Raw genomic sequence first — 15,140 nt, 5'->3', positions numbered from 1 at the left:
TTAATATACACCACAACTGTTGTTCAAAACTGATTTTAAAAAATTTTGTTTAAATTATGTGTACAATGCGGCAACATTCTATAAATAGAAGTTATTTTCGTTTGACTTTTCCTGATGAAGGCCGATTAACGAGTGGCCAAAAACATTCAAATGTTGAATTTGAGTGTTTTGCTGGAAATTTGATGTTTAGGTGAGAGTATATATAATTCCTCATGTCATCCAGGACTTTCTATTCAATTTTGTAATATCTATATTCTTGAATTATTTTGGTTTAACAGTCTTTCCAATTACCAGGAGTTTGTGTTCTCCATTCATACTTGTATATAACAAAACTGTTAGTTGTTCTTTTGTGTTGGAACATTATTCATCACTGAAGCACAAAGTTTTGACTGAGAAAGCACGAAAGAAATCCTGTTTTGTCTATATTAAAAATTATTTTCTGGAGAATATAACCAGCAATTATGAAAAGAAACAGTCTTTCACAGTGCTATTGTATTACAATCAACTTGAGATGATTCTCCACAGCCACCTTTAAATTTGATATTATGTTGTTTTTGAAATTTTTCAAGCTATCTATTTGAGATTTTGAAGTTCAAGGCACTTAATTCAGATAAAAACTGCTTTGGTTTGTATGATCAGCCTTGATATAGGATCATCTCCACAGAACCATTGTATGGCTATTTTGTGAATGAGAGTGTTATTTCCATCTTTCAGCTATCAAATTTGCTGTTCATTATCATTACAATGCCAATGGCTATATTATTGTTCTTGTTTCTTGATGATATCCACAGTTTGCATTTTCTGAATCATAAACACTTCTACTAATTTTCTCATTCCACACTTCTCTTGTTTGTGATATTCAATAATTTCTATCTTCCTTTTTAATGTCAGCAATTTATGTGGAAGAATATCAACATTTGCATATTCCCTTTTCAACAAGGAAAAAACACGTGTTCTGTCTTCACCATAGATTAAGAATAGACAAGGATGAGGACATGGTTAATCAGCAATTTCTTATACAGTATCGGCTGATTTAGAATATAGAAACTGACATGGTTATTGACCCCACTATGGATTAGTTCTTGAACAACCTATTTAGTAAACCAATCCAGAATATGACAAGACAGACAGATTACACAAAGTCTGTCTTTTTGCTTATGATGTGCTCAACTAATAAATGCAACTGGTCTCTATTGTTAATTGGCTATTTAGAAGAATATCATCCATCATTAGCAACACAAACAAGACAACAGGTATGACAATTGTGGAATTGACAACAATTTTCAACCAGCCTCATCAATCTGATATACACTAGATGGACAAAATTATTGAGAACTCTTATATTACAGAGAAGCAAATATGATATTTATTTGCTGAATTTAGTACATGGTTGGCCCACCTTTAGTCTAAATGATTGCTGCAACCTTCTGAGGCATGCTTTCCACCATGTTCTGGTAAGTTCGGCAGAAATGTTTCACTAATCTTTTACTTTGATATCAGGTTGTGACCTCACACTGTCATAATAAAGTTGAGCAGTCAAATTAATTTAAGTAAAATAAATACAAGTGTTGTGGTGTTACTGTTTGCAACCATTTAGAGCATAAAGGTGCTCGCAAGTACTTTCAGTAGCCTAAAGCTACCATCTTCAGGAGATAATCAAATACAAATATTTTTCAAACGATTGGCTTGAAAAATATTTGTATTCAATTATCACCTGAAGATGGTAACTTTAGGCTACTGAAAGTACTTGCGAGCACCTTTATGCTGTAAATGGTTGCAAACAGTAACGCCACAACACTTAAGTGTATTTATTTTACCTAGTTAAACATAGGTGTGAAGTGTAATTCATCTTATTACAAATTAATTTTAAGTACTCAATAGAGAATACAGTATTAGGTTTTTGGAATAGATTTGACTTCAACAGCAAAAATTCAAATGAAGATGTTGACTTGATGAGAATTTAATATATAGGGTAAAAGAGGCCAAGACATTAACTGTAGCGCATTTCATGTATCCATGTCCTTAATGATGAGTGTCTACTTAAGATGGTCAATTGTAATGAAGTTGCATACTTTCTATACTGGACCATAAAAATTGTCCATTATGAAGGCATCTACTTTGAAGAAGTGTCTATTGAGAGAGGTTTTACTGTATATGTTGACTCATTGATTTTTTTAAAATTCAGTTTCACAGACATTTAGTAAGAATTTGCATAATCAATAGTAATTTGTTGTTTGTGGTTTCATGTAAGCAGACTTGATTTTGTTATACATCTAGTTTACCAATTACAAATTTGAAAATTTTTAAGTTGGTTCAATAGTTCTTTCCAGACAGCATCATTTTATTTTAATCCTGTAGTGTAATTGGTAAGAACAAATTATTATATCTAGTTATGCTCTTCTATTTTAAATCATTAGACCCACCAATCAACAGGCAACAATGCATATGAACCATCATTTGAAAAGTGTGTGGTTCTATTTTGAACTTTAGCTTGAGGATGTCCATTTAAAACAGATGAAAACATTTGCTTTACACATAAATGACACTTTTGTTGGTTTTAAATTATACAGTTGGGTGTTATTAGTGTGATATTTATCCTGTAGATTTAATAATTACCAGAAATTAATTATAGATTACATAAGAAGTTGAATAAATTAAATGTAAATAACAGATGAACTTTTTCATATAAGGTAATTTTTCTATTCAAGGTTTGTTTACTATGTTTCTATTATGTATCTGTTTATTTAAAAAATAAATCCTACCACTGGCATAATTTTCCTATATTTAAAATTATAATTATGAGTATAATAAGAACTTTTATGATCTAACTAAAAATGCTTCTTCCTTTCGTAAAATAAGAAACAATCAATTAGACATTGAGATCTCTCTTTTTATGAATTTCTGCAAACAAGTAAATTTCTCCTATATTACATAACAAATTGATATAAAATCTGTTCAAACAAAGTTCTTTTGTGTGTCCACTGTCAATGTGTTAAACATAAATATATTTTTATTATTATTAAAGAATATTTACACCATATTTTAAGTATTTAAAAAAAAAAAAAAAATCAAAGCTAAATCAATAACTAAATTTTTAAAATATTTAAACAGAAAAGTTAATAATGCTTTTAATGAATATTACAAAAATAACAACTGATGCAAAATTCATTCTTAAATTTACAAAACAGAAAAAGCAAATGCATTGGGAAGAAAAAATAAAAGGAGAGTAAGAAACAAATGTGAACAAGATCCGGGCTCACCTGAATTAGTTGTTCTCCCTAGGAGAGCTGTAGAGGATTCAATCAATGTAACATCAGGGCATGATCAACCAGAGAAAAGCAACACAAAGATAAGCATTATGTTAAATATACAATTAGCTTAATTTCCCTCAAGGAGGGAATAGACCACAGCCAAAATAAGTATAACATTCAAAGTAGTTATATTATAGTTTAAAAGTTTAATATTTCATGCATGGTTAAAAAAAAATCATTAAAATTTCTTCATGCATCCAAAACAGAATAAAAATTAACTCACACAATATGCATTTTAATCAATAGTGCAAGAACAAACATATATATATATAAAATAAATTCATAGTTAATATTCCAAAAATTGACTGCTTGTGATAATTTTTAAATTTATCAAATTTTATAAACATATAAAAGAAATGCATGCTGATGATAACTAATAAACATTTCAGTATTTAAAATCAATATAATTTAAAATAAAATAAACAACCATTCCAACTTCAGCAAAAATTCTTTAATCCTAAGAACGTTTTCAAACGCATTAAGCGTCCATCTTCAGTTACTTCTTTAAATCAAATATGAAATTCGAACAAATATTACGTAAATTAACAGTATGATTACAATAAATAAATAAATAAATAAATAAATAAAAATAAAATGAAATAAAATAAACAGGATTATCGTAATTTACAAAATTATAATTTTGTAAATTACGATAATCCTGTTTATAATTTATTACATTATTATAATTTATTACATTATTATTAATTTGTAAATTACGATAATCTTGTACAAAATTATAATTTACAAAATTATAATTTTGTAAATTACAATAATCCTGTTTATTTTATTTTATTTTATTTTATTTTTATTTATTTATTTATTTATTGTAATCGTACCGTTAATTTACGTAATATTTGTTCGAATTTCATATTTGATTTAAAGAAGTAACTGAAGATGGACGCTTAATGCGTTTGAAAACGTTCTTAGGATTAAAGAATTTTTGCTGAAGTTGGAATGGTTGTTTATTTTATTTTATATTCTCTCTTCAGTAAGGAAGTATAGTTTTATTTATCAATATAATTGTTTTTAATTGTCAAGGTACAGTTGAATTCCATTTATACATTTCTCTGTTGTACATTTTTTGGAATTATATTAAATATTCTTTGCATGGTACTTTCTCCTTTCACTTCATTTAAACAATTTTGCACTTACGCATCATATTTTTGCAGTACTCTATAGCAGTTTTTTCTCACTTATATATTACTTTAAAATGGAAAAACTTAAATTATTAAAAAGATGAAAAAGCAAATTATGTATTCATTTTAACTTAGTAAACACTGACAATGAATTGTCAGTAAATGCAAAAAGCAGAGCAAATATGTAATAAGTAACACTGTTTCCAACAAAATTTCCTATTTAACAAATTGCTATGCCAGTCCAACATGTTGAAAACTTTTATTTAGTACATTTTGTAGTGTGAACTAAGTTTGCCAAACAAATAAAAATCATTTTCTGATTTCTTATTCATTTTCACTATTTGCTGAGAGTATGAGCTAACCTTTAGAATGACTCTCTATTGTTTCATGTAATTTGCATTTCAGTATGTGACAAGTCCATGAAAAAAAAAAAATAAGAAAAGAAGCAAAACTTAATCAATGTTTTAAAAGTATACAACTTATTTTTACTTTTCCTTTTATATGTTGTTTAAATGTAATATGCATATAGAAATATGAAACTTCTTTGTTAAGAATTACATGTACAAATTCAGTTGTATTGTGTTAATGCATGCCATACAATACTAATGTGATGACATATTCAATCCGAAAGCAGTTCAAAAGTTGTTTCACTTGTACTTTTTTCTCAGTTCCTTGAAAAATTTATAAATGGGTATCAACTGTATAGAATAAAAAAAGAAAAATACAAATTTTTGCAAAATGCCCATAATACGTTACTATTAAAATGAAATATGGGCCTTTTTAATATTTAAAAGCGTTATTTGTTTCAAAGTAAGCCTAGGAATGTACACACAATTTTCCATCACAAAATGAAGTGTACAGTTTTTAATGTGAACATGTATTGTACATACATAGACTATCAAATAACAGCAATTAAAAAGATGCAAACAAACCTATTTCTAGGCTAAACAGCTAAAGTATCATTTAAGAAAACTTTTTTGTATGTGAACAAGTTTCCAGACATGTGTATATATGAATTACACATAATAATTTGCACATATCTTAATTTATTAATTTGTTTTCATTTATTACCTTCTATTTTTTATCTTTCTTAAGTTTTTTGTTACATTAAAGGTATTCTAAGAATATGTGAAAAATGAACCTTTGTTTTATAATATCCTGTTGATAAAATTCATTAATAATTATTACTTTTTCTAAAAATAAAAAAAAACAAACTTTTTTAAACCTACAGTATTTTCCTTCCAAACGAATTCTCTTTCCAGTCAAAAAGCAATAAGTGTTCATCTCTCTTATAATTAAAAAAAAAGGAGAAATAGTAGAAACTACAGAAATATTTCTAATATTAAGAAATAAATATTAATCTTGGAGAATAGGAAATTAACTTTTATATGTAATGTAATTTATTTTCATGTTTACCACTACCATCAGTTTGCATTTCTGTATATTTTAAAATTTTTTAATTAAAATGTTTTCTTATTTTATTAAATATTTCTGTACTATAAAGTAACTATAAAACTTATGCACAGAATTAAAAATTTTTTAATATGAGATATAAGTATACAGATAAGATGTTGTGAGATAAAAAAATACTAGTTAATTATTGGTTCTTAGAATTTTTAAAAATTATTATTTACCATTTGAAAACTGTAGCTTTAAGCCTATTTCACAATCACCCTTTATGATAGGAAGACAGATGGATGAGGTTCTGTATTGCAGTATCAAGTTTTCTGCTTTGGCAGTTGTATAAGTTTCTGCAACCAGTTTGTGGGAGAATTTTGTCCTACAAGCTGTGCTTTACATCTAGTGGATCCACAAATATTCCAACCAATTGGAGGACTGAAACATTCTGATAATGTGGCTCCAATAACATTGTTCTACTACTGATTTTAACTAATCAGTCATCATGTATTTTAACCAATAGGAACACTTAAGAAATGTTAGTTAATTGTGAATAGAAGCAGAAAGTAAAAATTATGCATATATTGCATGGACAATTCTGGCAAATACAAATAACAACAGATAGCAAATACTAATAATAAAAAATGAGTTGTACTACTTGTCTATTGGCATTAGAGAAAAATACATTTAATTCATGAGTACTTTCAACAGTATATAAGTGTCCTCTTCAGGCAAAATGGCAAACAGAATGCTAGAAACCTAAAGATAGCATTTAATTATAGAGATGTTCTAAGTAATGCAAATTATTTAGCATTTAATTATTAATAGTAGCAACAATCATTTGCTTCAATATAAATATTGGGCTTACAAATGTTAATATTTGTATAGAACATTGTTTCTCAATGGGGGCAATATTGCCCCGGGTGGGTATTTTTCCATGTTTGGGGGCAATTAGTAACAATTTATATTTTGGGGGGGGCAAAAAACCATTTTCTGGGCAATATAATAAAACATTATATTACAAATAATTAGATATTTTATTCGTTATATCATACAATAATTAAATAAATAACATTATACTAGTCACTAGTCTATTCAATGCAGTATGAATTTGGTGTTAGCCATGGCCCTTGGCATCGAAATTTTGAAGTGAAGGGGGCAATACTATGTAATGGTTTTATTGAAGGGGTGATGATTTGTTAGAGGTTGAGAAACATTGGTATAGAAAGTATATGGAAACTATAGTAATTGCAATACATAAAGAAAATTGTAAATCAATGTAGAAATAATAACTGAGTAGAACTACAGTATAATTGCTTTTTTAACTTTATTTTTTTTTATTAATAGCTGCAACGTAAACGTAAGTTAGTCTTGAGTGTCTTATTTTAAATCTTTTATATTAATAAATGTTTATTCTAGTTAACTTTGTGCTCTGCGCATGTCTGATTGATAAGTAAAAGCTAAGAATACAAAACAACAAAATTTGCTCGTGCCAACAATAGATCTGACACCTAACGATATTAGCGCGAACTACATAATGGCGGCTGCTTTGGGTATAAAGTCTGTGGTCTATTAGAATTAGAAAGTGTTCAACCTACAATGGTAAATAATAAGTATTGCTGTGTATTTGGATGTAAGTCTAAAGATTCACCAAATTCAGTACATAAGCACACATTCCCAAAAGATAAATTACAGCAAAAAAAGTGGGAAATAAAACTGTAGTTATCACTTCAGTTTTGCCAACACCTAATTTTGCTGAGCTTAAAATTCTTTTATTTTCACAAATGTGTTCAACCTGTCTAATATAGGCCATCATCAGGTTTATTATTATAAATGATTGAAAATGGAACATACTGTTTTAGTATATTTTACATATTTAAAATTCAAAAAAATAATTTAACTTTAAAATAAATTGAAAGAAGTGTGTATATTAAATAAATAAAATAAATAAACAAATAAAACAGAAAACAAAGCTTACTAGAAAGAAATATAATTTAAGGGTTTTTAAACCCCATTCTTTTTTCTATTATATATTTCCAGGCTGTTGGAAGTGCATTAGCATCCCTAGCATATAGGCAATGGTTTTTCATTTTATTTTTATAAATTTCCACCTTTTCCATCTCTAATGCAACAAATGGAGAGAGCACTATTTTAATGACTTTTGCCTCTTCTCATTTTACAACCGCTCCTTCAGTCTGCATCATAACTGCTAATATTGTGTTGTGTCCTTTGTCAACATTGTATCTATGTTCTTGCAGATGTACTGCCAGGTTTTCTTATAGTCACACCTACATAATCTTTTTTGATTCCTAACTGTTGATTTTCAAATGGTATTTTATATACCCCAGCTTTCTGGGGTATATAAAATACTCCAGAAAGCTTGAGTATACAAATGCTGATAAAACGTTTTGACTACAGAGAGAAAAGCTATTACAAAGACAACACACAAGTAACTCTCATATGTTGTCAGGCATGCTATACCCTTTGTGGCAGCCATTTCAGTTGACTCATATACCACCTATAATTTACTGGCACAAGCAAATAAACAAACATTTTTTGGAAAATATACTTGAGCAATGACTCTTGAATTTAAAAATAAATAAATAATCTATTAATTTAATTACACATAAAAAGCATTTTAATATCAACAAAGTGTTAATTTTTACATATGACAAATGGATTGGAAATTTTGTCCATTAAATTGAGATTTTACAGTATTTCCATTTCTGCATTAAATAATAATAATAAAATACACTTTTTATATGAAAAAAATTAGAAATTAACATTATTACTATTATGTTCAGCATATTTTTATCACCATATTGAAAGTTTCCAGTTTTCAAATGATAAATATATTTTTAAAAATTTCTTATGCCAAAAATTGTATATGAAAGTACTTGGTTAAATTACCTTATTATACTTTATATAGTACAAATGCTAACAGCATATATTTTTAATAATATATTAAAAAAAAAAAAAAAACATTTCTTTATTGCTTCTTTCACAATTCATTCAATTTAATTTGTGCATTCAAATTTAAACAAAGAGAGTATATTTATTCCATTCACAATATCACATCACTGCATACAAAGCAAATTTCAGCAAAATTACAAAATCCACAAATTTCTAAGTTTGAAGATTAAAAAAAAAATTAGTAAAAGTAATAATAGATAAAAGCATTCCAATTAATATTAACAGAAATTATGAACTTATTTTTATAAATGCAGCAAAGAAAATTGTTAAATATTATAGGAAACTCAAATTATTTTATATTAATTCATAAAAAATTATTCTTTTTAATTATATAAAAATACAGAAATAAACACATTTATTTCAATAAAATTCATATACCTGCAGCAGATAAGCTTGTAATTCCCGTAGAATTATTTCCACCCCCAGCAGCAGCTAAAGCTGCCAAATTCTGCACAACCATTGGATTAATTCCTAACAAATAACATAATTAATTAATTTGTAAATATTTTACATATTAAAAAGAAAACCAAACTGTAAATCAATTTATCAAGCTGAAACATCATTAAATTTGAGCAACTACTACTAAATTCATTCTCTTCAACACAATTTAGATATATTTAATTACTTTTGTTAAAGAAATAGAGAATTTGAGTTTGAACAACTCAAATTCTCTATTTCTTTTAACTATTTAAAATAAGAAAGATGAGATGTAATTTTTTTGTCTAAGACAGACAATAATGGAGTTCAGGAAAAAGCAGCAGAAACTGTATCTGACTTTCATAAATATAGAAAAGGCTTACAACAGAGTACTCAGACATGATCTAAAACAGTATGCAAACAGGAATGTATCCAAGAAGTATATTAAGTTAATTCTGTTAAGATATAATGACATTGCCTACTAAAGTGGGGAGTTGTCTTGGGGAAAGAAACAGCTTTTGAATGTATCCCAGAGTTGGCTAATTTTATAGACTTATCACACATTGTAGGTTAAGTGATGAAAAGGAGAAAGTATACACTTTATTGATATCAGAATTACATTTCAGACTCATAGTCCCTAATCAGTCCAATCAGCAAGCATAGATAACTATTAAAAATTATAAAATTATTTTGTATTTACAATAATATTTTAAATTATTTTTGCTAAATATTTAAACAGAGTACCTACAAGGGTTTTCATTGGATGTATATACAATTTCAAAATTGTGCTCCCACTCAGCAGAGTCTTTTCCCAAAGCCAATACATTTACTTATTAAATTTTATTTATAAAAATCACATTTACATAGATATGATAAAATTATCTGACATGATTAAAGATTTGTTGAAAAAGATTTGTTCTTGTTACAAAATTTTACATAATTTGGACTTTTGACATTACATAACTCTGGAATAGTAACAATTTGAATTATTTAAAACATTGTACTGTAGAAAATAAATTGACAATAATGTGAAAATATCTTTTAGAAACTTTTTACAAGATTAAAATTAGAAAACAAAAGAGAATGAAAATATATTGGGTACAGAGAAGTTACGGATTTGGAAGAAGATTTAGAATGTCAAGAGTGTTAATGTTGTTGACAGAAATGCATGATCAGTAGTGTAAAATGAGTTGTGAAACATAAATGGAAGAAACAGAAGAGTAAAAAACTACAGGAGATACACTGGATCATAAATTTTTCAAATATTAAGACGCTTTAAAAGGTAGCTTTTAATCCTTTCACTTCTTTGAACATATTAGGTGGCACTGGCATCTAATGAGAAGAGAAATTCCTTATTTTTTAATTTCTGATTTATAAAAAAAATATTTTCTTGTCGAACGAAAATAGTCCGGAAGATAGTGAAATTCAATGGAATTTTCAAAAGATTCTATCTTTTAATGTTTTTTATGCCCCTGATGAATCAGGAAGCTTAAAAGTACTCAATACTTAGTGTGAAGTAAGTTTTTATGATTCTCCACTAGTAACTCCTGAATTATGATGATAATGTGAGAATACAGAAAATATTAAACACAATATGACAAAATAATTAACAGCAATAAATTTAACTGAGTTTAAAAAATATTTCTAACAGGAAAAAAGAAAAAAAACACTAGAAGATAAAAAACCCAAGCATTCCAATTATAATGTTCTATAGATTCAAATATTTATAAAAGTTCTATATAAGTAAGTGAAACTATAAGGTTTCTGGAGTAGATTACTTTAAATATATTAAGAACTTTCTTATTGTAACGTATTATTTCCTTTAAATGCATGCAGATCTGGAATTAAATTACCAAAACTGTGATAAACTTGAAAAATCTAACAGAGTATCAACAAAAAAAGGTACTTTTCGGTTAATGGGATGCCAGCTGACATGTACAACGATGGGTAAGATTCAAGATTCAATAAGGAGTTTCACACCACACCAGAATTGTTGACCCTTTGCATGTATTCATCTCTGAAAGTAAGTTTTTAACATACATCAGTCTACTGCATATTCCACATGCTTTGCACATGTTGCTATCGCTCACACCTCACTGCCCAGGTGGGGAAAAACCCCTAAAACTGTATAACATCCAAGTACTCCATAAACAATTAAGCAGGCTACTTGAAGCTGGCACAGTCACATGGGCTAAATTCTTAAATGCGATAGTCTTCTAGCATCCTGTTAACCGAAAAGTACAAAAAAAAACTTTTGAATTTATTACTATATAGAAATAGTTCTGTTGTTCTTTTATACAAAAACAAAATAATTTTTTACTTCATTTTTATTACAGTAGAGAGTCGTTTATCCAAACACTGGTTATCCGAAATGTCCGTTATCTGAACGCTTTCCAGTCAGACTGTGTCGTGCTGAAACAAACTTTTTTGATACTAGATTAACTTCTAAAGTATAAATTTTTTTGTTTTTATATTTTTCAATATATTTATTTTGTTTGTACAAAATAAAGAAATAATTTTTAACGATACAATAGCTTCGATTATTATTATAAAAATTTTCATTAGGCTTAAAATCGACGAAAATTCAACACAAAGCGACACGCAACGGAGAAAAATTCAACAGGAAGCGACACGCAATGAAGAAAAATTTCAATGTCAGACAGTTTAATATATTTTTTCGTACATAATCAGTTATCTGAACAACCCCAGTCCCCATTGATTTGGATAAACAACTCTCTACTGTATTCATACTGTGTCAAATTTCTCAAGTTTACCTTATATATACTTTTGACAAGTGTAATTAATGTAATTAATTATCAAACCATACAGTTTTTTAACAACAGTTCTTACTTAAAATTTTACATATTATTTTTTTATTTTTTAAGTTAATTTCTGTTTTATTATTTAAATGGCACAACATATATATAACTGATATGTTATACAAAATATAATGCAACATAATAAACATCATTTACCTGGATTGTTAGCTAAGCTAGCTAATGCAGCAAGACTTTGTAAATTAGCTGCATTTATATCTGGAATAGAATAAAAATTTTACTTATGCATCTCATCATCAACAAATTTTATTACATAAAATTAAACAAAAGTTTAACAGTGGTTTATAAATTTCAACTTAAAAATGTAATTAAGATAAATTGTAAAATTAAACTTCAGTTTAATATTCTACAGTTATGCTACTGTAGATATAGCTTATAGTTATTTTTATTGCTTGAATTTGAAATAGAAAATTCTCTCTTAAAAATTTTTTATATATCTTATATATAAATTCAATATAAAGTTAAATTAATCAATTAAGATTTAGTAAACAACAATATCATTTAAATGCTTAAGTTTTAAGGAGTATGTTATGATTAAACATTTTTTCAGACATTTGTTTCATTATCAGATTATTATTATAATTCAAATAAAGAACAATATTTAAATCAATCCAAACTATATATCAAAATGTGTATTCAACTATTTATTGTTTGTTTATATGTTGTTTGCTGTAATATAGTTTCCATTACATCATAAAATTTATATATTATTGAAACCTAAAATCATTTTAATCTATTTGAAAATAACAAACATACAACCAGTAAATTTAAAATATAATAATTCAATAACAAATAATTACTTCAATAATATCTTGATAATTAGCACTGAGTTCGGCATTAACTCAATTTTTCTTATTGAGTTAACGCAGAACTCAGTGCTAATTATCAAGATATTATATAACTTTGGCATGAGTTTTTTATTTATCTATCTCTACTTCAATAAGTTGATGATAGACATTACATAAGGATAATATTTTAGATGAGTGTTGTACCAGATTTTAACACACACAGCTAATAAGTAAGTTCCATGTCACTTAGGGTGTGACTATGCAGACATGAATTTAGAGTGAGTGAAAGGTTGCAAGTGATTTAGTTTTCGCAAAGGAAAACCACACACAAGCAAGAAGCAAGAAATAACACTGGCGACTGCAAATTTCTGGTTCTCACACATATCTGACAGGTTTTGATATTTATTGCATCTTGCCTCTTCTCATATATACTTGCTCGCTCGGAAAATTTGCTCACTCACATGCATTGTCACACCCTTAATTCCATGTTTGTAATAGTTAATTTAGTTAAGTAGTTCTGCCACTCTTATGGAACTGTTTTTTGGCTGTAAAAGTATGATATCTGTTTTGTTCCGTCTTGCTTTTGCCTTTTTATTCTTCTTCAGTTTCTGCTAAGATCATATTCCTACTTCATTTGGCTAGATCATTTCAATGTTCTTTCAATTTATCTCTTAGCATTTGTAGGTATTCCCTATGTAGTATTTGGCAATATTCCAGCTATTTTTTTTAAACTAGAATATTCTATATTCCACTTTTCAATATGCTAATTATTAGGCTCTCTCATTTCTAACAAGACCATAATATACTGTCAGGATCTAATCATCATAAATCAAATCAGTCTGTCTTTGGAATATGACTAACATTTTTGCCATTTTGAGCTTGTCATCTAAATATTGCTTAAGGTTTTGCATTCCCTCTGCTAAAATGTAAAATGTCCTGTGTTTTCTTTACTTGATTTTATGGAGCCCTGCAAGTGTTTTACATCCATTTTCAGATCCTCTCCAATAAATCTGCAAAAGAATGTAAATTCTTTATTGAATTATTTGTAAATTCTACAAGATGTAAACAACTTCAAACTTTACTGTATCAAATTACTGTTAAGGAGAAGTATACACACCATCTGATTTAAGCCAGTAAGGGTCCTAAGATCAACAAACATCACTGACTGAGATTGAATTTAGCTTCAAATTGTAAACATTATTTTCTCACAGTCCAAGATGTATAATTTCACATAGAAACATGTGAAAGACAAGTTGAGTAGTGAGGAATACTCATGATCAATTGGAATGTTAGATTGAGGGACTAAATTGATAAAAACCAGAGTCCCATGATCATGGAGCATTTCCTTCTGTCTAGTTATGGAAGAGTCAGCTCTGTTTGTTCAGTTCTATCTGATCCATTGTGTGCCATTTTTACTTCCCCTGCTGTTATGTAACAGAGGGAAAGTATAGTGATCAGTCAAAAAATAACCTACCAATATTTTTACCTTTTTTTGGCTCAAGGGATCTTGAAATGCCAAGAAATGCAAAATAATTTGGAGATTTTTTCTGTATGTATGAGTGTGCGTGCGTAGGGGGCTCGATTTTGTTCATCCACTTCGAAGCTTAATAAGCTATTTTTATTCTTAACTCTTATTGTCTTTTGTTAAAAATTTCTGAAATTTTGCACGAAGGTTTGTGTTTTAGGGTAATTGATGCTATTAATTTTTTTTGTTAAAGGTCAAGGGGGATGGGAAGATAGAACGGGTTGTGTGTCATATCTTGAATATGGTTGAACTTGATGAAGATTTTACTATTAGCATTTACAGCTTTTTTTTTTTTTAAATAAAACTTTTCTTCTTCTTTGCCTTTTCCCATGTATATATGGGGTTGGCATTTCCTTCACTAATACATTTCCTCCATTTCTTCCTATCAAGGGCTTCTTCTCTCTTAAGTCCCCTCTGATTCAGATCTTCCTCCACCTTACCTTTCCAACACAGTCTTGGTCTTCCTCTCTTCCTCTTTCTTTTTACTACCAGTTTACCAACCCTCTTTCCAACATAATCTTCACTTCTATGCTCTATGTGGCCAAACTGCCTCAACTTGCAATCTTGCAAAGTCCTGCTCAAGGGACCCACCCTAACAGAGCCTCTAATAAAATCATTCTTTATTCTATCCTTCCTTGATACTCCACACATCCACCTGAACTTTCTCATCTCCACCACCTCCATCTTTCTCTCTTGGGTTCTTTTAATTGCCCATGTCTCTGCCTCAGACAACACTGCAGGTCTAACAACCGATT

General features: G+C 28.1%; 1 protein-coding gene across 14 annotated transcripts in view; it reads right to left on the bottom strand.

Annotated features, from left to right (window-relative positions):
* LOC136981258 (CUGBP Elav-like family member 2) overlaps positions 1 to 15,140 on the bottom strand; it is a 263,471-nt gene that overhangs the window by 36,008 nt on the left and 212,323 nt on the right. For 12 of the 14 annotated variants that reach the window (XM_067277552.1, XM_067277551.1, XM_067277553.1 and 9 more), the window contains 3 exons: positions 12,211 to 12,270; positions 9,197 to 9,289; positions 3,261 to 3,287 (listed from right to left, as the gene is read on the bottom strand). In XM_067277552.1, coding sequence (XP_067133653.1) covers positions 3,261 to 3,287; positions 9,197 to 9,289; positions 12,211 to 12,270 — 180 coding nt within the window. The remainder of the gene's footprint in view (positions 1 to 3,260; positions 3,288 to 9,196; positions 9,290 to 12,210; positions 12,271 to 15,140) is intronic. The other 2 variants (XM_067277550.1, XM_067277561.1) reach the window with 1 other exon arrangement.

The sequence above is a fragment of the Centruroides vittatus genome, unplaced genomic scaffold (genome assembly GCF_030686945.1).
Source record: "Centruroides vittatus isolate TY-2023 unplaced genomic scaffold, ASM3068694v2 contig_749, whole genome shotgun sequence".
Lineage (NCBI taxonomy): Eukaryota > Metazoa > Arthropoda > Arachnida > Scorpiones > Buthidae > Centruroides > Centruroides vittatus.
Note: the sequence above shows the minus strand (reverse complement) of the source record. Positions and strands in the feature narration are given on the sequence as shown.